Source organism: Oncorhynchus clarkii, chromosome 1 (genome assembly GCF_045791955.1).
Source record: "Oncorhynchus clarkii lewisi isolate Uvic-CL-2024 chromosome 1, UVic_Ocla_1.0, whole genome shotgun sequence".
In the NCBI taxonomy this organism is placed as follows: domain Eukaryota; kingdom Metazoa; phylum Chordata; class Actinopteri; order Salmoniformes; family Salmonidae; genus Oncorhynchus; species Oncorhynchus clarkii.
Window position 1 is genome coordinate 61,322,597 of NC_092147.1, and position 24,658 is coordinate 61,347,254.

The 24,658-nt window shown below is 41.3% G+C and overlaps 1 protein-coding gene and 1 non-coding gene across 2 annotated transcripts; one reads left to right on the forward strand and one right to left on the reverse strand.

Annotated features, from left to right (window-relative positions):
* The first annotated feature begins 4,245 nt into the window (after positions 1-4,245).
* LOC139416740 (opsin-3-like) lies at positions 4,246-23,160 on the forward strand. Its single transcript, XM_071165779.1, has 4 exons — positions 4,246-4,841; positions 9,057-9,376; positions 16,708-16,959; positions 21,779-23,160. The coding sequence occupies exons 1-4, from the start codon at positions 4,523-4,525 to the stop codon at positions 22,046-22,048; spliced, it is 1,161 nt and encodes a 386-aa protein (XP_071021880.1). The 5' UTR covers positions 4,246-4,522; the 3' UTR covers positions 22,049-23,160.
* Positions 11,157-11,209, reverse strand: LOC139418325 (U7 small nuclear RNA). Its single transcript, XR_011635303.1, has one exon. It is a non-coding gene; the product is annotated as a U7 small nuclear RNA (small nuclear RNA).
* Positions 23,161-24,658: the final 1,498 nt, after the last annotated feature.

Here is a 24,658-nt window from a genome sequence, read left to right on the forward strand (position 1 = left end):
GCAACAGAATAGTTATCAAATTAAGATAATACATCTGTACATGCAGATACACTATTAGAAAAAAAGGGTTCCAAAAGAGTCCTTTGCAGAGGTATAGGGTTCTACCTAGAACATGCTTTTTATCCTAAAAACATGTGATGGCGGCATTTTATTGCATTCAATGCATCTTCACTTAGAACCCACTTTTAAATGGGTAATTGTGTTACTTATGTGTTAATTGAACCCAGAGCTGTCATTATTCAAACCATTCCATATATGTATACATTTACCATCAACTTCATCCTCAACAGTCAGTAGTTTGTCTTGGAAATTTGAGTGTTTCAGGTGTGTTGACCATGCCTAATTGGCCACACCTGCTCTTAATTTGTTTGTGTTTTGAAAGGTGGTCTGTTTGAACAGTGGGAAAGAAATGTTTGGAAGAGGTACAGTAGACATGCTATGTGCTCTGCAGGAAAGGCTTTAAATTGTTTTAATAACCTTTTAGCATGGTCTCTGTTCTAACTTCATTAAAACCATCTGTTCTATAGCCCAACAAATATTATTGAATTCGGACAATTTGTATCAGTTTAAAAAGACTGCACCTATGTGTGCATGTAAAGTGCCTTCAGAAAGTATTCACACCCCTTGATTTTTTAATGTATTTTGTTGTGTTACAACGTGGGATTACAATCTGCCCGATTCCAGCCTTACTGAAGCACCCCCAGATCTTCACCGATCCTCCACCAAATTTCACAGTGGGTGCGAGACACTGTGGCTTGTAGGCCTCTCCAGGTCTCGCACCCACTGTGAAATTTGGTGGAGGATCGGTGATGATCTGGGGGTGCTTCAGCAAGGCTGGAATCGAGCAGATTTGTCTTTGTTAAGGACTCATTAATCAAGTCACGTACAAGGTTGTCCTGGAAGGAAACTTGCTTCCTTCTGCTCTGACAATGTTCCCGAAACTCTAAAGATAGTTTTTTCCAGCAGGACAATGCTCCATGCCACACAGCCAGGTCAATCAAGGTGTGAATGGAGGAACACCAGATCAAGACCCTGTCATGGCCAGCCCAATCTCCTGATCTTGAATCCCATTGAAAACCTCTGGAATGTGATCAAGAGGAAGAGGGATGGTCACAAGCCATCAAACAAAGCCGAGCTGCTTGAATTTTTGCATCTGGAGTGGCATAAAGTCACACAACATCAATGTGAAAGACTGGTGGAGAGCATGAAAGCTGTGATTGAAAATCATGGTTATTAAAACCAAATATTGATTTCTGAACTCTTTCCAAGTTAAAATATTAGTATTGTGTTGTTTAAAAATGAATATGAACTTATTTTCTTAGCATTATTCGAGGTCTGACAACATTGTATATTTTTGTTATTCTGACCAGTTGTCATTTTCTGCAAATAAATGCTCTAAATGACAATATTTTTTTTGCAATTTGGGAGAAATGTTGTCAGTTTATAGAATAAAACAAAACATTTTTTTTTACCCAAACATACCTATAAATAGTAAAACCAGATAAACTGACAATTTTGCAGTGGTCTCTTAATTTTTTTTCCAGAGCTGTATATAATATATAATATATGTAATCTATTGTCATAAATAGTTTTTTTAAAGGCTAATAAGCCTGGTATAACCACTCATAGAGGGTTCTAGGAAGAACACTTCAAAGATAAAAAAGGTTCTCAATAGAACCCTTCATAGAAAGTTCTAGGAAGAACCTTGAGATAATAAAATAGTTATTGGTAGAACCATTTATAGAGGGTTCTAGGATCAACTCTTGACAGAGGGTTCTATGAAGAACCATTCATAGATGGTTCTAGGTAGAACCCTTTGGAAAGGGTTCTACCTAGCACCAAAAAGGGTTCCTCTATGGAGACAAGCCAAAGAAACCTATATGGTTCTACTTCGCACCTTTTTTTCTAAGAGTGCACAGGAGCCTATGTAGACCTACCCCATATATGACATTTGTGAAAGAAAATGTGTATTAATTGAATTCCAGACTAGGAACACAGATATTGTCAGACCTATTCATGAGGCCATATTGCTTTATTTTATTCAAAAGTTCATATTGAGATGGTTAAGGCATGCAATCACGTGTTGCTCTTTTACAGTTAAACACAAAAGAGCAAGAACTGTCTGCAACGGTAAAAGGTCATTTGATTATTGAGGAAGTTGGAATGGGTGTAAAGTAACAGAGGCTTTAGGATTGTGGAAGATGCATGCACCAAGAGTCTTAATAAGACCCCCCTTAAGACAGAGGAGCCTGGAGTGAAATGGCATGTTGTGTCGTGGGAGATAAACAGTCACAAATGAGTCACATCGTCTAGGAGGACAGGCTAATCCTGTCTGTCACACAGCCAAAGTCACTGCACGGACCAGGAGCAGGAAGAGGAGAATAAGGAAGCAAGCTCTCTTAATCGACTCCGAGCTTATATCAATAACATGCACATTTCTCCTTCCTAAATGTTTGTTTGTACTCGTGTAACAAGAGTAATATGCTTCAGTAACTGACAGTGAACGCTGAAGAGAAGTGAGCGGACACAGTTCGGAACAATAGTTACATTAAGGTTCAAGTGGAGAGGGTTTGACTGAGTGACACAAAGGTAAACATCACCAACATCCCTGCCCAGCAGAAAGCACAGAGATAACAGACAGCACTTTAGCCAACAGCAAGCCAGCACTGTGTTGCATCACCAGGAGGTGATGTGATGGGACATGAGGGCATACTAGTGATGGCTAGTGGACAGTTAAAGGTTGACAGTTGAGTGGACAGTTGAGGTGGACAGTCGAGGTTGAGTGTGATGTCCACAGGCGAGAATGCTGCGTTAAAGGGAAAGGAGGATACCTAGTCAGTTGTACAACCGACTAGGTATCCCTTCAACTGAAACATGCCTTCAACTGAAACGTGCCTTCAACTGAAACATGCCTTCAACTGAAACATGCCTTCAACTGAAACATGCCTTCAACTGAAACATGCCTTCAACTGAAACATGCCTTCAACTGAAATGTGCCTTCAACTGAAACATGCCTTCAACTGAAACATGCCTTCAACTGAAACGTGCCTTCCGCATTTAACCCAACCCCTCATTATACAACCCCACGAAGGCATGCTTCCGCTGGGAAATAAATTACAAAAGAGGAGCCTGCTGCTGTGTGTGGAAGAGGGGCTACAGACACGTTTGTGTGGAGTCAAGCCTTGTGGGAAAGCACTGGGAACGCTGTGATGTCAATCATTTCAGAGCGAGGGGGAGCGCGTGTGAGAAAGAGAGTACTGTACTCGGCAAAGGATTAAGGTCGAAAAGAGAGGAAATGGACAAGTGGAGTCTTAAATCTCCCTCTCTAACTTTAAGCATCAGCTGTCTGAGCAGCTTACTGATCACTGTACCTGTACACAGCCAATCTGTAAATATCACACCCAACTACCTCATCCCCGTATTATTACTTACCCTCTTGCTATTTTGCACCCCAGTATCTCTACTTGCACATCACCATCTGCACATCTATCACTCCAGTATTAATGCTAAATTGTAATTATTTTTTTGCCTCTATGGCCTTTTTATTGCCTACCTCCCTACTCTTCACATTTGCACACACTGTACATTGATTTTTCGATTTTTCTTCTATGTTCTGTTGTTGACTGTACGTTTGTTTATGTGTAACTGTGTGGTTGTTTTTGTCGAACTGCTTTGCTTTATCTTGGCCAGGTCGCAGTTGTAAATGAGAACTTGTTCTCAACTGGCCTGCCTGGTTAAATAAAGGTGAAATAAATTAAACGTGTACCTAAAAGCAGGTACCATAACAATCTTTAGAACGCCTAGTTTTTTGGGGGGGAAAGAAGCTGTGGGTCACAAGGGTGAGAGGAAATTCTTCGACGTGTCTGAAAGCACAGCAAGACTGAAAAGCAAGCCACCTTCAAGCTTCTAGCCTAATAATATGAATGGACTGGCTTCCATCCAGCAGATCTGAAAAAAATATTATTATTGATAACCTCCTGAACTTCCATTCAGTAGGACATCCGCTGGCCGTGGCATTTCTACAGCCCTTAAATGTCCCTTGACTGAAGAGAATGAATGTGCATCTTGTGATTTGCTGTTATGATGACGCTCAATTTTATTTCTGAAATTCCCATCAGGGAGTTCTAGACTATTCAAGCAAACCTCATGCACTTATCAACATGTTTGTGAAACGAAAAGGCTAAGTTTTATGAAACAATGTGGCAACACACAGTAGTAGCATGCACTGTGTGTACGGTGTGCGTCATTACGGGTAAACCAACTTTACCAGTCAGGGAGTACAGTAGGTCTACAGTGGCTGTCAACTAATTAACGTGACGGATGACGACTGCGGGAGATCTAACTGCCCGAGAAATACATTTTATATAGCCAACCATCCTCAGGAGAATAGCCCTAATTTCTCAAAAGAGATGTCGCAGGTTTATCTCGTTTAGATCCGCGTCAATAATCCAACTGCGGCGCAGATCTTCCCTCCTCACCACACTAGACAGGTGAACGAGCGCAGCACAATGTTATTCAAGCAATGAATCCTGCGAATTTCACTAGAACTGGAAGGAATACAGAAGAATATATATTTGCGGTTGGTACTTACAAACTCCTTGCCTTTGCTATCGGAACAATTGGAGTCTTCGGATTTTGCAACAATATTATTGTCATCATGCTGTACTACAGATTCAAGAGACTCCGGACGCCCACAAATTTGTTAATAGTTAACATAAGTATAAGTGACTTGTTGGTGTCTGTCCTTGGAATTAACTTTACGTTTGTTTCGTGCATCAAAGGCGGATGGGACTGGAACTCGGCAACATGCGTCTGGGACGGATTCAGCAACAGCTTATTTGGTCAGTATTTGAGCTTCTGTGCTTTGGTTGTCTCACCTAGATTCACACATTAATCTAAAATAACATTTTAAAAGATTTCAATGTATTTAAATAGGCCGAATCCAATATGTTTTTTTTTTTGTGGCAGCCTTTTCATTTAATTTGTGTTTCCATGTTTGTGTATTTCAGATTAGTCTTTTGGTGTATTACATTTTCAGAACTCTGTGATCCTTATATAGTATATTTCGTATGTTGCACGGGACATTTACTACCCATCTTATTCTAAGGAAGAACTGTTTAGCCCACTTTCTCCCTATTTATGAAACCAGTATTTCTATGGTTGTGGATGTTTATGAATGCCATTGCCGCTCTGGGGATCAAGCTGGTTCGTGTCAAGGACACCTCGGGAAATACCCGTGTAATTCTATCCCGATCTGTGTCTGCCTCCCCTTTTACACACTGGAAAATATGGATGATTTTGACAAGTGGCTAGTTTTCTACACTGTAATCATTGTACATACAGTTGAAGTCGGAAGTTTACATACACCTTAGCCAAATACATTTAAACTCGCAATTCCTGACATTTAATCCGAGTAAAAATTCACTGTTTACGTCAGTTAGGATCACCACTTTATTTTAAGAATGTGAAATGTCAGAATAATAGTAGAGAATGATTTATTTCTGTTTTTTTTATTTCATCACATTCCCAGTGGGTCAGCAGTTTACATACACTCAATTAGTATTTGGTAGCATTGCCTTTAAATTGTTTAACTTGGGTCAAAGGTTTTGGGTAGCCTTCCACAAGCTTCCCACAATAAGTTGGGTGAATTTTGACCCATTCCTCCTGACAGAGCTGGTGTAACTGAGTCAGGTTTGTAAGGCCTCCTTGCTCATACACACTTTTTCAGTTCTGCCCACAAATTTTCTATAGGCTTGAGGTCAGGGCTTTGTGATGGCCACTCCAATACCTTGACTTTGTTGTCCTTAAGCCATTTTGCCACGACTTTGGAAGTATGCTCGGGGTCATTGTCCATTTGGAAGACCTATTTGCAACCAAGCTTTAACTTCCTGACTGATGTCTTGAGATGTTGCTTCAATATATCCACGTAATTTTCCTGCCTCATGATGCCATCTATTTTGTGAAGTGTACTAGTCCGTCCTGCAGCAAAGCACCCCAATAACACGATGCTGCCACCCCCGTGCGTCACGGATGGGATGGTGTTTTTCGGCTTGCAAGCCTCCCCCTTTTTCCTCCAAACATAACGATGGTCCTTATGGCCAAACAGTTCTATTTTGTTTCATCAGACCAGAGGACATTTCTCCAAAAAGTACAATCTTTGTCCCCATGCGCTGTTGCAAACCGTAGTCTGGCTTTTTTTATGGCGGTTTTTGACCAGTGGCTTCTTCCTTGCTGAGCGGCCTTTCGGGTTATGACACTATAGGACTCGTTTTACTGTGGATATAGATACTTTTGTACCTGTTTCCTCCAGCATCTTCACAAGGTCCTTTGCTGTTGTTCTGTGTTTGATTCGCACTTTTCGCATCAAAGTACGTTCATCTCTAGGAGACAGAACTCGTCTCCTTCCTGAGCGGTATGACGGCTGCGTGGTCCCATGGTGTTTATACTTGCATACAATTGTTTGTACAGGTGAACGTGGTACCTTCAGGCGTTTGGAAATTGCTCCCAAAGATGAACCAGACTTGTGGAGGTCTACAATTTATTTTCTGAGGTCTTGGTTGATTTCTTTTGATTTTCCCATGATGTCAAGCAAAGAGCCACAGAGTTTGAAGGTAGGCCTTGAAATGCATCCATAGGTACACCTCCAATTGACTCAAATGATGCCAAATAGCCTATCAGAAGCTTCTAAAGCCATGACATCATTTTCTGTAATTTTCCAAGCTGTTTAAAAGCACAGTCAACTTAGTGTAGGTAAACTTCTGGCCCACTTCTGACCCACTGGAATTGTGATACAGTGAAACAATCTGTCTGTTAACAATTGTTGGAAAAATTACTTGTGTCATGCACAAAGTAGATGTCCTAACCGACTTGCCAAAACTACAGTTTGTTAACAATCAATTTGTGGAGTAGTTGAAAAACGAGTTTTAATGACTCCAACCTAACTGTATGTAAACTTACGACTTCAACTGTATATCCGTTTCATGGGTAGACTATGACAGAAGTACAGTAGGTTCAAGAATGTTTGTATCAATTCCAGGAGTTAGTGCATGTTAAATACACTATATATATACAAAAGTATGTGGACACCCCTTGAAATTAGTGGATTCTGCAATTTCAGCCACACCCGTTGCTGATAGGTGTATAAAATCGAGCACACAGCCATGTAATCTACATAGACAAAATTGGCAGTAACTGTAACTGCTGTTATTGTGAAGTGGAAACGTCTAGGAGCAACAACGGTTCAGCCGCAAAGTGGTAGGCCACACAAGCTCACCGCCGGGTGCTGCACATAAAAATTGTCTGTCCTCAGTTGTAACACTCACTACCGAGTTCCAAACTGCCTCTGGAAGCAACATCAGCAGAATAACTGTTCGTCGGGAGCTTCATGAAATGTTTTCTGGACTGATAAATCACGCCTCACCATCTGGCAGTCCGATGGACGAATTTGGGTTTGGCGGCAACATATCCATGTTTTTTGTCAAAATGGTTCAAGCTTAGTAAATTTGAATGCTCAACACCTCTTGGAAAGCCACTCTGGTGTGTAATTGTTCTGCAGAAAAAAAAAGCTATCGCAGGTTTAGGTTTTCAGAAGACTATGGCAGGTTTTCCTAAAAAAATGTGCCTGTTATTTGCTCCTTTCATATTTATTTTGATCCTTTAGGCCCTGGTGGTAACAAGCACACCCATAACATGATGTTGCCACCACATTACTGATCTTATTACGCTGAGTGTACGAAACATTAAGAACGCTTTCCTACTTTTGAGTTGTTTCTCCATTGTATCCTATGGAGGATTATTGATATCGATAATAAACAGGTTGATATGAAAATATATTTTTTATTTTTGATATCAAAAATGCAATAAATAGATGTTTAAATGGCTACCCATACAGTTCAGGTTCTTTTTTTCTGACCCATTTCAGATATATAATTATCGTCGTTGAGGGCTTAGGGCGAGCGAGATAAATAATTGTGCAATCACATAACTGTCTCTTCCCTATTTATTATAGGAATCATCACTTATTAATGAAGAGGTCTGCTAATGAGGTGGTTAGTGCAACCTTCACGGCCTCTGCGCTCTCTCCCTCTCTCTTTCCCAGTATCTCTCTCTCTCAGGCACATGTAACCTACTGTAGGCTAAGTGCAATATTGTCCAATATAATTACATGGCGGACTTTTCTCAGCTGTCCAATGTCTTCATAAATTGTAAACTATTTAAAAAAAAAAAAAATTATCGTGTTATTTGTTGCCTCCAAAAATAAACGGTTCACTCTCGTAGGATGGATGGGGGTGGTAATTTGACTTTGATGGCCGCATTGCAGCTCACTATAGTACAAGTTTGAAGAGACACTGAAGAAGATGCTGGTTAAATATAACAATGAATGATGATTAGCACACAGACGCACTAAAAAAAGCCCCTCAGAAAGAGATGAATGGCACCGAGTATTGATACCACGTTAATCTACTACAGCATGTGAAACAACTCTCACATTCTTCAACAGTCTAAATTTGGATGACGAGCTCAGGACATCCTGCACCTGTTACACCCATTGTACTCACGCAGTGTGGTCCTGTCAGTTCGATCTGTACAGACATGTTATGTATTGGTTGTGTTATGGTGTGCGGTGACACTCTGTGCTTGAACAGCTCCCCTTTAAATTGCGACACGTCTGTGCCGCAACACTTGGTGTTGATTGGGCCAAATGTCTGGCAAAAGTCATTGCTGTGCAATGGAGAAATTGAATGTGACCAAATGTGTTTTATGGAAATTGTTGAAGGTAGAATGTGTGATTTGATCAAAAAATGATGTGGTCGTGTGTGTTGACAGAATCAAATGCACAAACCACAGGACACCTCTCTATTATCATGATTGATTGATAAAAGGATATTTAAGATGATCTATTATATGTTGGGAATAAATTGATGAGGACTGAGTAATAACTGTAATAACAGTGTAATAACCAATTCCTGTACTAATCAGGGCCTACATATAGATATTCCATAACCCAGATTCGGTAGTCATTACTCAGCATCATCACCCATCTCCCTCCCTTCCAGGCATCGTGTCCATCATGAGTCTCTCAGCTCTGGCCTACGAGCGCTACATCCGGGTGGTCTATGCTCAGGTGGTGGACTTCCCCTGGGCCTGGAGGTGCATCACCCACATCTGGCTCTACTCCCTGGCCTGGACAGGGGCCCCTCTCCTGGGTTGGAACCGTTACACCCTGGAAATCCACCAGTTAGGCTGCTCCCTGGACTGGACATCCAAGGACCCTATCGATGCCTCCTTCATTCTCCTCTTTCTCCTGGCCTGCTTCTTTGTCCCTGTGGGCATTATGATTTACTGCTATATGAACATTCTCTACACGGTGCGAATGGTAAGAAGAAGGGCGAGACAGTCTCGCTCGTCTCTCCCTCCCATTTTCTTCTGTTGCTTCATGTTTACGTCAGTGTGGTTTTATGTCGATCGTCTTTTAACGTAAAGGTCCAATGCAGCCATTTTTATCTCAATATCAAATCATTTCTGGGTAACAATTATGTACCTTGTGATCGTTTTGTTGGTCTATTAACTAATTTACCACCTGGTGATGTCACAAGGCAGGCCAAAACTCCATGCCACTAAAACAGGCTGAAATTGTAGGCGATCTTTTCAAACTTATGCTAAAAGGGCATTATCATCATTTCCACAATTTCACAGTATTATTACTACCTCATAGTGTGGAAATACAAGGGAAAACTTGTTTTTGAATGAAAGAGAGTTCCAGACCTCTGCCAATAACAGCCAGTTTTCAGTTTTCCCCTCCCCACTCAGACCACTCCCAGATAGTCTTAGCAACATTTTTGCTTGAGAAATTGCTATTTGCTAAGAAGTTTTTTTTGTTATTTTTTGACCACTTTAATTGAAAACAATCACAGTAAAGTACTTAATTGGTACCCAGAAATGATTTGATAAGGAGATCAAAATGGCTGCAATGGACCTTTAACTAATTTACCACCTGGTGATGTCAACACGCAGGCCAAAAGTATTTTCAAACAGCGCTTACGCTAAAAGGGCATTATCATCATTTCCAGAATTTCACAGTATTATTAACTCATAGTGTGGAAATATATATAAAACACAGGAAATCACGTTTTTGACTGCACAGGGCCTTTAAAGAGCTCAAGAGTAAATAAATAAAAAAATTGAAAAAATCAGACCAAGTCCAGAGTAAGGCTGATAAAGTGAAGTGAACTGAACCAAACTAATCATAGACGCGAATGCCTAATACAGGGTAAAGAAAAACCTTTCCTACTAAGGACATTTTCTATGCAGGTTGATAATTATTGTCATGGCTCTTGCCCTGGAGGCAGAACTTAGTGATTTCCACTAGATGGGCCAGCTGCAAAGTCAAAATGTGCTATATCATAAAAAAAATCATGAAAACAAAAATTACATTTTTGGTCTTAATATAAGTTTAGATTTAGGCAGTAGAGATAGCAGTGTGGTTAAGGTTAGAGTTAGGTTTAAAATCAGATGTTATTACTTTGTGGCAGTGCCAGCTATTACTTTGTGGCAGTGCTGCCTCCAGGGCAAGATTCATGACAATAAATGCCCTTCTGCATTTTCTCTGCGAAGTACACATTTTCATGGACATTTTTGTTCCATTATGACACGGAATGACCACCACTTGATCTTTTTCCTTTTATCTTTCACTTACCTTTCTAAATGTATCTAAATTTCCTCCATTCTTCCTTCCTCCTTCCTCACTCTTAAGTGCTTCAAATCATCCTGATGTACCACTTTATCACCCTGCATAGAGGGTTACCTATGAGGATTATAGGGGTTAAAGTGGGTTCACTCAGCAGTGGACCGAACGGTTACTATGGAGAGTACAGTATGGTGTGGGGGGCTGTGTACGTTTTTGTGCACATGCTACTGTAGTTTACTGTAGTATACTGTAGTATTTACAGTTAACTGTAGTATAAATACTGTAGTAACATAACTATAGTATATACTATAGTAATTCATGTAGTGTTTTTGCAGATTGTCGTATACTGTAGTATTTTCTGTCGGTTTTTTGTGGACTGTAGTATTATGTAGTATTTTTGTATTGTTTTTGTGACATTACTGTAGTATTTATTCAATTGTTTTTGTTTTATTATCTTTGACATAGAAGTGGAGGCTTTCTGCTTCCGGAAACCTACTGGAGAAATACTAAAAGAGCACATTTTTCCATAACCTGTAGGTAAGACTGAGGTCTGAACGGAGAGCTCAGAGCTTCTGCTCTTTTCTATAACCTGTAGTAAAGTAAGTAAAGAGACTTGTAGGCTTGTAGGGAGAGCTCAGGGCTTCTGCTCTTTTCTATAACCTGTAGTAAAGTAAGTAAAGAGACTTGTAGGCTTGTAGGGAGAGCTCAGGGCTTCTGCTCTTTTCTATAACCTGTAGTAAAGTAGGTAAAGAGACTTGTAGGCGTGTAGGGAGACCTCAGGGCTTCTGCTCTTTTCTATAACCTGTAGTAAAGTATGTAAAGAGACTTGTAGGCGTGTAGGGAGACCTCAGGGCTTCTGCTCTTTTCTATAACCTGTAGTAAAGTAAGTAAAGAGACTTGTAGGCGTGTAGGGAGACCTCAGGGCTTCTGCTCTTTTCTATAACCTGTAGTAAAGTAAGTAAAGAGACTTGTAGACTTGTAGGGAGACCTCAGGGCTTCTGCTCTTTTCTATAACCTGTAGTAAAGTAAGTAAAGAGACTTGTAGGCGTGTAGGGAGAGCTCAGGGCTTCTGCTCTTTTCTATAACCTGTAGTAAAGTAAGTAAAGAGACTTGTAGGCGTGTAGGGAGACCTCAGGGCTTCTGCTCTTTTCTATAACCTGTAGTAAAGTAAGTAAAGAGACTTGTAGACTTGTAGGGAGACCTCGGGGCTTCCTGCCCTTTTCTACCGCTCTTCTCAGTGTGTCTATCCAGTCGAGGTTTGGTAAGGGGGAGGGATGTTGGAGTTGTCTTTTTGTCTTCTGCTACTTGATTTTAATGAAAACAAGCTTCATTGGATAATTAAATGTAAAGAAGAAAAATAAAGAAGACAAATAAAAAGAGGAGGGGGGATGGTGGGTAGGGGATAAGAACCCGGTATAGGGTAAGGTTTAGGGGGTAGGGTTGGGAATCAGATACGGACCCGGTTTAGGATAAGGGTTTGAGTTGGGAGTGGGATTTAATATCTTTATTAGAAAAAAAGAAAAAAAAATAGGGGATGGAAACTTGCTCTTCAGGTCACTTGGAGAGTGTGGTGCTTTGTGTTTGTGGGTAGTTGGTTGAGGATGTTGATCGTGTTTCCATCTTCCAACAGGAGTGGGCAGAGAGGATTACACACAGTTCTCAACCCTGTAGGGGTCACAATATATGGTCTATACTTGGAATACATATTTCTCACTCATGGGTGGCACAAATTGCCACATGGGGAAGGGGAATGGGCAGGGTATATGCAAATTAAATACTATACTTAAAAAAGTGTAGTGTTTTGCAGACTGTAGTGTTTTTGTGGACATTACTGTAGTATTTACTACAGTGCTTTTTTTGCAGATAATACTCTGGTATTTAAAATAGAACAGTATTCTACAGTATATTACAACATTATATAGTTAGTACTACACATGATAGAGGGATACTACAGTGTGGACTATAGTATTCTACAGTCTTCTACAGTTTACTCTAAAGTAAAATAAATGAATGTGGGTGTAGTCAATTCACCCGGATGTTTAGCGGTATCTGAGCAACGGCTTGGCACCGCTGCCTCCACTGAGCCTGTCTTTGCTTCTTTAAGTATTTACAACATTTAAGGAAGTAAGCCATTACTTTCTGCACAGCACCGATCGCTGCAGCTGTACGTAGTCCATCTGTAAATAGCCCACCCAATCTACCTACCTCATCCCCATATTGTTTTTATTTACTTTTCTGCTCTTTTGCACACCAGTATCTCTACTTGCACATCATCATCTGCTCATTTATCACTACAGTGTTAATTTGATAAATTGTATTTTCTTCGCTACTATGGCCTATTTATTGCCTACCTCCTCATGCCATTTGCACACACTGTATATATACTTTCTTTTTCTATTGCGTTATTGAATGTACGCTTGTTTATTCCATGTGAAACTCTGTGTTGTTGTTTGTGTCGCACTGCTTTGCTTTATCTTGGCCAGGTCGCAGTTGTAAATGAGAACTTGTTCTAAACTGGCCTACCTGGTTAAATAAAGGTGAAATAAAACAAATAAACAGCCCCAGGTCTCCAAGACATCAAAGCTTCCCTCAACCACTGAAGATCTGCCCTTCCCCTGCCCATGTTTGTTGATGGTGCTCTAAGAACCCTTGAGAAACTCAGCATGAACCTCTGACTCAACATTACAGGGAAACCTCAGTGAACTGCAGTCTTAGGGAATGCTGATTACTACTGGGCTTCGTAAGACCATCAAAGAGAGGTTTCTAAATTTGCACGCTCTGGAGTATTGTATCCTTCTCAAGAGAAAAACTTTGGCGAGCTTTAAAAGACTGTTATGTGAGAACTCTTCATAAATTATGCCCCAATCAAAGTTTCCATGACTATCAATGTCAGGAAGTGGGGCCAAGTCAGTTCGTGGTCCATAATTGATTAACAATTATATAGGGTAGTAAGGAGTGACTGACTGACTGACTGACTCATTTAATTGGTCTACCAAGACCAAATACTTTTTTCGATAGAGCAGTTTCAATCCGTTTAGACATTTTCTGACCATTGCCATTCAGACCATTAGCGGTGACTCAGGAATCTCTGCTCTCCCTGTCTGGTCTGTCTATTACTGCACAGATTCTCTATGCCCATGCTGATGCATAACCGAAGGTCAATGTTCTGTTATGCTCACCTGAGACTCAGATATTCAGTTCAGATTAAACGTTTTTGTGTGTGCCTAGGCCTACATACAGGTAAAACAGTACAGTATACACAACAAAGACAAAAATAAAAGCTATCAAGTAACAACAAGGCTGACTTCCAATACCTACATCAAATTGAAAGCAATTGGCAAACTAAAAAGCTGACCGGAAAATATAAACAATGAAAGCCTAAATCAACAGATACATCTGCATGATTCATTTAAATAAAAGGCATAAATTAAAGGTAGGTTGATTCTTACAATCAACAAGGACGCGTGACAAACAAAGCAAACTCGACCAAACAATGTCAAAATGAGGAAGTAGCCTCCAAATGACATTTTAGGGATTTAATTAGAAATAAAACATAATAGGGGATGGAAACTTGCTCTTCAGGATACTGGGAGGGCATGGTGCTTTGTGATTGCGGGTAGGTGGTTGAAGATGTTGTTTGTGTTTGTGTTTCCATTGCCGAAAGGATTACGCACAGGTCTCTGTAGGGAGCACAATATATGGTCTTATTGGTGGCATTCAGACTGTTAGTGGTGACTCAGTAATCTCTGCTCTCCCTGTCTGCTCTGCTCTGTCAAATCACCATTCGTACAGAGCTTCCACGACCCCTGCCACAGCACCGTTTGACACTATGCTACTTAAGATTTAATCACGTTTAAAACCATGACCACAGAGAGACTGTCAAAGAATACAGCAAAGAGCTGCTGTTTTTATGAGTGAGTTCATGTTTAAGTTTTTATTCAGCACTGTCAACACTGTTCTTATTCAACACTATTACATAACATAAAACATGTTTTTCCTCACTTCCACTTGTGCTGCAGCTGCAATGAATGAGGAGCCAGGTGTATCGATAGGCCTGCGTTCTTATTATTATTAGCAGCTCGTCTTGTCTACTTTAATATCAAGGAATATTTCACATTCTCTAGTCATAGGAACAACATGAATTCGTGCATGACTGAGGCAGATATGGTGCGACTCGAGTTTCACCATCAGGTGGAAGACGGAGTCCCCTCTCTCTGGTCAGTCTCACTGGTAGAAAGGAAGGGGAGAGCAGGGACCGTGAGAGGCGGACCCTCTGTTGCTCTCTCCCTCCGCTGAGACTAATGCCTTTTCAAAATAACTGGGAACTCGAAAATCTCCAGCTTCCGACTTAAGTGCTTTCAAGACAACTGGGAACTTGTTAAAAAAAATCGTTTTGAACGTTTATCCAACTCAGAATTCCAAGTTGGAAACTCAAGCATCTTTCTAGACTTTCCGACCTCAAGATCACTGACGCCATGATTTAACCTCGGTTCTTTTCTGATTTCCCAGTTGTCTTGAAAGCACCATGACCATCAGATGCAGATACCATCAGTCCAGTAAAAATAACATGTTTAATTATTTCAATTTATGGTCCGCAGTGCCTCGCAAGTGCTACACCAATGGATTTATTTTGTTATCAAAGCTCAAGTTTTTAAATATAGTATGCTCTGAGAATAACAATATTGGCAGGAGAGGGATATAGCCAATATGCTGTGATAATGGCCTACTACCCAAACACCTTTTTACCTTTATTTTACCTGGTAAGTTGACTGAGAACACATTCTCAGCAACAACCTGGGGAATAGTTACAGGGGAGAGGAAGGGGGATGAATGAGCCAATTGGAACCTGGGTATGATTAGGTGGCCATGATGGTATGAGGGCCAGATTGGGAATTTAGCCAGGACACTGGGGTTTACACCCCTACTCTTACGATAAGTGCCATGGGATCTTTAGTGACCACAGAGAGCCTGGTCACCCATTTAACATCCCATCCAAAAGACAGAACCCTACACAGGGCAATGTCCCCAATCACTGCCTTTAGGGATTGGGATATTTTTTTTAGACCTGATCATAGAGTGCCTCATACTGGCCCTCCAACACCACTTCCAGCAGCATCTGGTCTCCCATCCATGACCAACCCTGCTTTGCTTCAGAGGCAAGTCAGCAGTGGGATATAGGGTGGTACATCATTCCCACTGTTTTTATTAGGTTCATGTTACAATGTTTAAGTCATGTTTTAAGTCATACCCCTAATCTTACCTCATTCGCACACTGTATGTAGATTTTTTTCTAATGTGTTATTGACTGTACGTTTGTTTATTCCATGTGTAACTCTGTGTTGTTGTTTGTCTCTCACTGCTTTGCTTTATCTTGGCCAGGTCGCAGTTGTCACGCCCTGACCATAGAGACCCCTCGGGGTTCTCTATGGGATTTTAGGTCAGGGCGTGACTCGGGGGTGTTCTAGTCGTTTTATTTCTATGTGAGTGTTTTGGTGTGGTTCCCAATTAGAGGCAGCTGATTATCGTTGTCTCTAATTGGGGATCATACTTAAGGTGTCCCTGTTCCCACCTGCGTTGTGGGATATTGTTTTGTGTATGTGCATGGTGCACACTGTTGTCACGGTTTGTTGTTGGTTGAGTTATTTTTTTGAAAGTGTCACTGCAAATAAAGATGTGGAACTCAACACACGCTGCGGCTTGGTCCATCCATTATCACGACCGTGACAGCAGTTGTAAATGAGAACTTGTTCTCAACTGGCCTACATAATAAAATCTGAGCGGTAGAGATCGGCTTGCTTTTTGACTGTGAAAGTGATCTTAACCACTGGTTGTTGATCACTGGTCTATGTCATGGAAAGAGCAGGTGTTCTTAATGTTTTGTATACTCCGTTTATAACTAATAGGTCAGTGGAAGGGACATATAGCTGCAATGGTTATACAGGATGTCCCAATTTGTTGACATTCTAAAGAGACCATGTTGGTAAGTGATGAGATTCTTTCCTATTGTCATTCCCTAACAGCTCCGCTCCATCCAGGACCTTCAGACAGTGCAGATCATTAAGATCCTGCGCTATGAGAAGAAGGTGGCTGTCATGTTCTTGCTGATGATCTCCTGTTTCCTGGTGTGCTGGACACCCTACGCCGTGGTGTCCATGATGGAGGCCTTTGGCAGGAAGAGCATGGTCACCCCCGCCATCGCTATCATCCCCTCCTTCTTCGCCAAATCCAGCACGGCCTATAACCCTCTCATCTACATGTTCATGAGCAGAAAGGTGAGAGGACCCCTGACACACCTATGCTGATAGAGGAAATGCTTTGAAACGAGCCCTTTTCCAAATTTAAAGGAAAATCACAGACCTCATTGATTTGGTTAGGCGCGCCCCCACCTAGTGGGCAAAACATTTAAGCTGCCCCCCTCTTGACAGTGGAGAGATATGTTACAGTTTTAAAGTAATTTTCCTGCAATTCTACACATTTTGCCATGAGGCGTACAGAAATTGTTTCAGTTTTAAAGCCAATTAAAACAAATAAAACACATTATGCCATGGGGTGGAGAGACAGTGCAGTTTTAAAACACATTTCATGCAATTCTACTCATTTTGACATGGGCAGAGATAACATTTAGCTGATTTAAAGCAAATTTCCTGCAATTCTATACATTTTGCCTTGGGTCAGAGAGAACTTTGCAGTTTTAATAAATCATGCCATGATTTATGCCATATGATATCTGGGCGAGAGTGACTAACAAAATCAATGGGGCACGTACCCTGCGTGCCAGTCAGTAATTCGGCATTCAAGGTTTAGATAGCAACAGCCTTAGTCTAGCCAACTGTGACCGTATTACCACCACACCGGCGGTCACGAGTCATGAAGGCAGTCAAATTCCACATGACTGTTTAGTCAGGGTAATTAGGCTTCTCCAAGCTCTGATGATGCTGTTGGACATTAGTAGCCTACCAAACTTGTTAACTGCCTGGTACTCAGTACTCTATTGTCCATCTAATCACTCTTACATCAATGCAAATGTATTCGAAAATCTAATCAAATACTTCATGAGAGCCCATGAGCTCTCATGATGGCCGCTAATAAAAAGAGGAGGATCCCATTAGCTTTCTATAGGCTAGGCCTTTTATATTTATTTCTCAACTTTCCTAATATTAAGCACATTGCTTATATTTACAACAGGAGAATAGCCTACCTGACTGGCATGAAAATAAACCACGGGGATAAGCGTCCTCCATGTATTTTTTCCCGCTGCCCATGTTTCGATACAGGTGCATGATAATGGTCCATTCTAAATCAAAGCAAATGTCATACATATATTATTTAGTATATGTAAAGACAGAACTTGCACAATTGGTGGCTGACTAAATACTTTTTTTGCCCCACTGTATATTATCACTTGTGATTGATGCCCAGCGTAAGAAACAATGCCTTTTCTTTGAGACTTGTTCGAATCATAGCCGCACACCTAGCCTATAGGCCTATATGTGTTAATAATGTTTATCACAACGTAAGTGGCCAAATAACTTCTTAAAATTAAGAACATTAATCTGCTTTACTAAGGGTGTAGAGCCTAACGTGCGTGAGTTTCAACTTTGGAAGATCATTTTCACCATAAAAATGCAGCTTTATAATTAAAGCATTACATGCATAATTGCATTTGTGGTCACTTTTGATCATGGTGTTTTCCGCTAATAGCCTACTACCATGAGCGCATTGCTGCACTTATAATGTGAAGAAATAGTAATCAGCATTTTAAGATAAATGTTCTGATCTGTTGTATCAGCCACATTGCATAAACATGTTATTGGGATGCTAGTGGTTGTATTCATTTGATCTATTGCATCCCACATCTGTCCCAGACTATGTTTGGAATATGTATTTATTGTACAGAATGGAATAGGTCGACTTTTGCTCTATGGGGGATTGTAGATTGTCATAGGCTAGTGCTTTTGCTGTTTGTTAGGCCTACTCATCCTGTTGGCTGACCAAAAAGTAAATGTGGACAGTTCTTCCAATATGCACCTTGAAATTGGATAAATCTTCTTTTGGCTAGGCGTCCCGCTAGTGGGAAACTTCCGGTGAAACTGGACGGTGCGCAATTCAAATAAATAATCAGCAAAATTATGGATATTAAACTTTTATGTACATACAAGTGTCTTATATTGGTGGAATGCTTCAATTCTTGTTAATCTAACTCTACTGTCCGATTTACAGTAGGCTTTACAGTGATAGCATGCCATGCGGAAGTTTGAGGACAGCGCCCCACATCAAAATATTTTTCCACCGGCACAGGTTTCATAACTTCACAAATAGCGATTAAATATTCACTTTTTTAAAATCTTCCTCTGATTTGTCATCCAAAGGGTCCCAGCTATTAACATGTAGTGTCGTTTTGTTAGATAAAATACTTCTTTATATCCCAAAAAGTATGTTTAGTTGGCGCCATCGATTTGAGTAATCCACTCGTTCAACATGCCAAGATAGGAATCCAAAAACCTATCCCTGAACTTCGTTTCAACAAGACCAAATACATTTCTATTGAATCCTCAGATACCCTAATATGTAATTAGACTACACTGCTCAAAAAAATAAAGGGAACACTTAAACAACACAATGTAACTCCAAGTCAATCACACTTCTGTGAAATCAAACTGTCCACTTAGGAAGCAACACTGACCAATTTCACATGCGGTTGTGCAAATGGAATAGACAACAGGTGGAAATTATAGGCAATTAGCAAGACACCCCCAATAAAGGAGGGGTTCTGCAGGTGGGGACCACAGACCACTTCTCAGTTCCTATGCTTCCTGGCTGATGTTTTGGCCACAAATGTGCATGTGTCTGCTCAAACGGTCAGAAACAGACTCCATGAGGGTGGTATGAGGGCCCGACGTCCACAGGTGGGGGTTGTGCTTACAGCCCAACACCGTGCAGGACGTTTGGCATTTGCCAGAGAACACCAAGATTGGCAAATTCGCCACTGGTGCCCTGTGCTCTTCACAGATGAAAGCAGGTTCACACTGAGCACGTGACAGACGTGAGAGTCTGGAGACGCCGTGGAGAATGTTCTGCTGCCTGCAACATCCTCCAGCATGGGCGGTGGGTCAGTCATGGTGTGGGGTGGCATTTCTTTGGGGGGCCGCACAGCCCTCCATGTGCTCGCCAGAGGTAGCCTGACTGCCATTAGGTACCGAGATGAGATCCTCAGACCCCTTGTGAGACCATATGCTGGTGCGGTTGGCCCTGGGTTCCTCCTAATGCAAGACAATGCTAGACCTCATGTGGCTGGAGTGTGTCAGCAGTTCCTGCAAGAGGAAGGCATTGATGCTATGGACTGGCCCGCCCGTTCCCCAGACCTGAATCCAATTGAGCACATCTGGGACATCATCCATCCACCAACGCCACGTTGCACCATAGACTGTCCAGGAGTTGGCGGATGCTTTAGTCCAGGTCTGGGAGGAAATCCCTCAGGAGACCATCCGCCACCTCATCAGGAGCATGCCCAGGCGTTGTAGGGAGGTCATATAGGCACGTGGAGGCCACACACACTACTGAGCCTCATTTTGACTTGTTTTACATCAAAGTTGGATCAGCCTGTAGTGTGGTTTTCCACTTTAATTTTGAGTGTGACTCCAAATCCAGACCTCCATGGGTTGATAAATTTGATTTCCATTGATACTTTTTGTGTGATTTTGTTGTCAGCACATTCAACTATGTAAAGAAAATAGTATTTAATAAGAATATTTCATTTATTCAGATCTAGGATGTGTTATTTTAGTGTTCCCTTTATTTTTTTGAGCAGTGTATAATATTTCATACGGAAAGAAGTATGTTCAATAGGAAAACGATATTAGCTGGTGCGTGTCCTCTTCATCGTGTGCGCATACACAAATTTCCAAGTAGTAAAAGTCATTATTCTTACTCGTTTTAGAAGAAACAAGCCTGAAATCTTGAACATTGAGTGCTGACACTCAGTGGAAGCCATAGAAATTGCATACTGGGAGCTGGATGTAATTATTTCCCTGTGCTTTCCAATGTCAGGGTATAGGCTCTCAAAAAAAATAATTCTGGTTAGATTTTCTCCTACTATATCTATTGTGTTATACTCTCCTACATTATATTAACATTTCTACAAACTTCAAAGTGTTTTCTTTCCAATGGTACCAATTATATGCATATCCTGGCTTCAGGGCCTGAGTAACAGGCAGTTTACTTTGGGTACGTTATTCAGACAGGAAGTGGAGAAAAAAGGGGCCTAACCTTATGAAGAAGGACGCTCGCGGTTGTGTCCCCGATGTGTCGGTCTTCATTTGTAGCCTGTGAGAGAGATCCGATCACGTGACCGAGAGCCATGTGAGTGAGAGGGCTTCCGATTGCACAGAACACTCAGGGTGAAGGGCACAACGCAGCACTCCGGGCCGCAAAAGGCATTGATTTTTTTAAGGGTGCATTACGGCCACAAAGGGATGCTGCCGTGAAATTCGAGGCATTATCAAGTGCTTGTCAAATTGTGAATGAGAGACTATTGGAGTGTACAGCCTGCTCAAAAAACAAGGCAGACCTCATGCAATTCAAGTAATGTTTTTCAAATCATCATTAGAATCTCATCATGCAGCCTTACAATGTATTACAAATCTAAAACATAGAGCCCAACATTTGTAGAGCAACTGAAGTTACATTAATAACTCTAAATTAAGCACATAGGTGTACCTATTTCTTTGATAACAGCTCAGCACAGAATAGCTGCATGTGCGCACTCCCTCAAATCGTTTGGAGACTATTTTATTCAGCTTTATTCAATTGTATTCTTCATACTATAAAATAATATCAAATAATGCCATGGAATTATGAGCAGATAAGTACAGCCGCAAGACTAACGTACCTAGCAATCTAAAAATGTTTAGCTAACATAGGCTAATTGAGTGACTGTCAGTGTCTGACGTAACGAGGAAAACTGCTAGTGCACAACCACATTTCGAAATGACACCCTGTATATTCTACTTTTCTAAGTCTCAACATTAAATTGAGACCCTGACTGAGTTCCTCTCTCTCTCTCTTCTCCTCCTCCTCCTGTCCCTCTGGCAGTTCCGGCGCTGCTTGTTGCAGCTGCTGTGCTCCCAGCTCTCGTGGATTCAGAGCAGCATCAAGGACCGTCCCCTGGCCCGGAGCATCGAGCGGCCTATTCGCCCAATCGTCATGTCCCACCGAAGAGGCGGGGAACGACCAAAGAAGAGGGTGACCTTCAGCTCCTCCTCCATTGTCTTCATCATTGCCAGCAATGACGTGAACCACCTGGACAACATGTCCAAGAGCGGCGGTATGTCGTCAGAGGGCATCCAGGTGCGGCCGCTGTGACAGAGCATTATGGGTACTGTAGTACATCATGCTACACCCATGTGACCATGGGAACTGACTAATCACTTCATATCACATGTTCCTCTGTAAACCTCAGAACTTCCTCTCATGAAACACAGAACCCAGAAGTTCCAAATCACCCTTCTGACACAAGACTATTGTTTTTTCTTTTTAGCCTTTTCAAGATCCATCACTATAAACTGTAGAGACTTATTCCCAACCCTCTTTCACTGTGCATCAGAAGGAACAATCCCTTCCCTGTAACCGAATGATGTAGCTGTGAGTTTGTGACCTATTTCTCTTGTCTTGAACAGCCTTTGACATAGTCTCATGCTGAGCTGAGTGTTTTTAAACAGTACCTCCTGTGTCATAACGGAAGCCAGCAGTGTTAATGGAGAAAATGATGTTGATTATTACTATTTCCCTGGTTGGCAGCACTATTGTGCTTAATGAACTTACAGGGTAAAGCCTTACAATATTGCAGCAGCATATTCTGCACAACACTCTCTCTACCTTTGTCACGTCCAGATACATTAAATATATCCTATATTCTGGGGTGAAAGTGGATTTCATTTCTTCCCGGTGCGAGGACCTCCTGTATGTGTGCACACACTTCATTCTTTTTTTTATGGGCCTATTCATAGAATTGCATATATAATCCCTATTAATTTAATAGGGTTTCTATGGGCCTATTCATAGAATTGCATATATAATCCCTATTAATTTAATAGGATCTCTATGGGCCTATTCATAGAATTACATATATAATCCCTATTAATTGAATAGGATCTCTATGGGCCTAATAGTCCTGATTTGTTGTTTAACTTTTCAAATGTATTAGCCTACCTTTTAATGTGGCATAAACACAACCAGTCATTATGTTTTCATCTGATTGTCAAACAATTACTTCAAAAGGTTAATGTAGGCTACCTGTGCATGTTACCCAGGGACGGCAGAACCATTTTTTTTGACGTGCGGTAAAAAATAGTTTAGAACTTCCGACATTTGTTAGGCTATTTGTTAGGGAATTTGTCTGTAATTAGATATATGCAGGTTGTCTTCTGTCATTACTTGACACTCGTCTAGAATACTAAATAAAGCCTTGCTCACCAGAATAATGTCATAAACCGATCAATGCATCATCAACAATATAGTTGATGTCTGTAAAGTTTCTCTTTCATTTCTGCTTCTCTCATAGAGCAAGGGACCAGGGTGATTTTCCATGCAACATTTCCAAATGACAGTTTGACCGATTTTTGCATGCATATTTTATGTGGTTGAAAATGAAATACTTTCATCCTTTACAGTATGTCCCTGAAATAAATTGCACGTTAGACTACACACTGTCCCTAAGCGCGCATTCGCATTTTCTCAAGATGCTGTTCCAGTGGCAAAATCAACATTTGGTCTAAAATTCTACTGAGGGAAACATTAATATTAGTTAGAATTATAATAGGCTACGTGAGGCCTACAGTCAGTGTCCAGGACCTCACCCACTGCAAAAACTGGTTGAGTCCACAAATGTTTATTTATTTAACTAAGCAAGTCAGTTAATTCTTCAGGATCAGTGTGCCTTCCACGGGAAGGTTGAGCTAATGTAGGCTAATGCGATTAGCATGAGGTTGTAAGTAACAAGATAGTTTCCCAGGACAGAGACATATCTGATATTTGCAGAAAGCTTAAATTCTTGTTAATCTAACTGCACTGTCCAATTTACAGTAGCTATTACAGTGAAATAATACTATGCTATTGTTTGAGGAGAGTGCACAATTTTGAACATGAAAAGTTATTAATAAACAAATTAGGCACATTTGGGCAGTCTTCATACAAAAGTTTGAACATAAATATACTGGTTCATTGGATCAGTCTAAAACATTGCACATACACTGATGCCATCTAGTGGCCAAAACAGCGCCATCTTGACTGCCAGCAGTTCTCGGTTGCCTACGTTGTAGGTCATCTCTGCAGGATTGAGACGATGGGACAGGAAGACAGCTTTTGGTCCTGGGCAGATCGCTGGGACAGGATGGCCCCCACTCCAACATCAGAATCATCAACCTCTACCACAAATTGACGGGACGGATCTGGTTGGACGAGGATGGGTTTTGTGGTGAACCGATGCTTCAAGTCCACGAAGGCTCTGTCGACCGCTGGAGACCATGTGAACGGTACTTTGGGAGAGGTGAGTGCAGAGAGAGGGGTCGTCAGGGTACTGTAGCCCCGAATGAAACGGCAGTAGAAGTTAGAGAACCCCGGGAAACGTTGTAACCGCACCCTGGACTTGAGGTTGAGGCCACTCTACCACTGCTTTCACTTTTCAGGATCAATTTGGATCAGCGATGACATATCCCAGAAAGGAGATTGTAGAGCGGTGGAACTTACACTTCTCGGATTTCACGAACAATTGGTTCTCCAGGAGACGCTGAAGGACTTGTCTGACATGAAGAACATGTTCTTGGGCAGACCGGGAAAAAAACTGGATGAAGTCAAGGTAGACGAACACGAAGCGGTTTAGCATGTCCCGGAGCACATCGTTTACCAGAGCTGGTGAGTCCAAACGGCATGACCTGGTACTCATAATGTGTTAAAGGGTGTCTTCCACTCATCTCC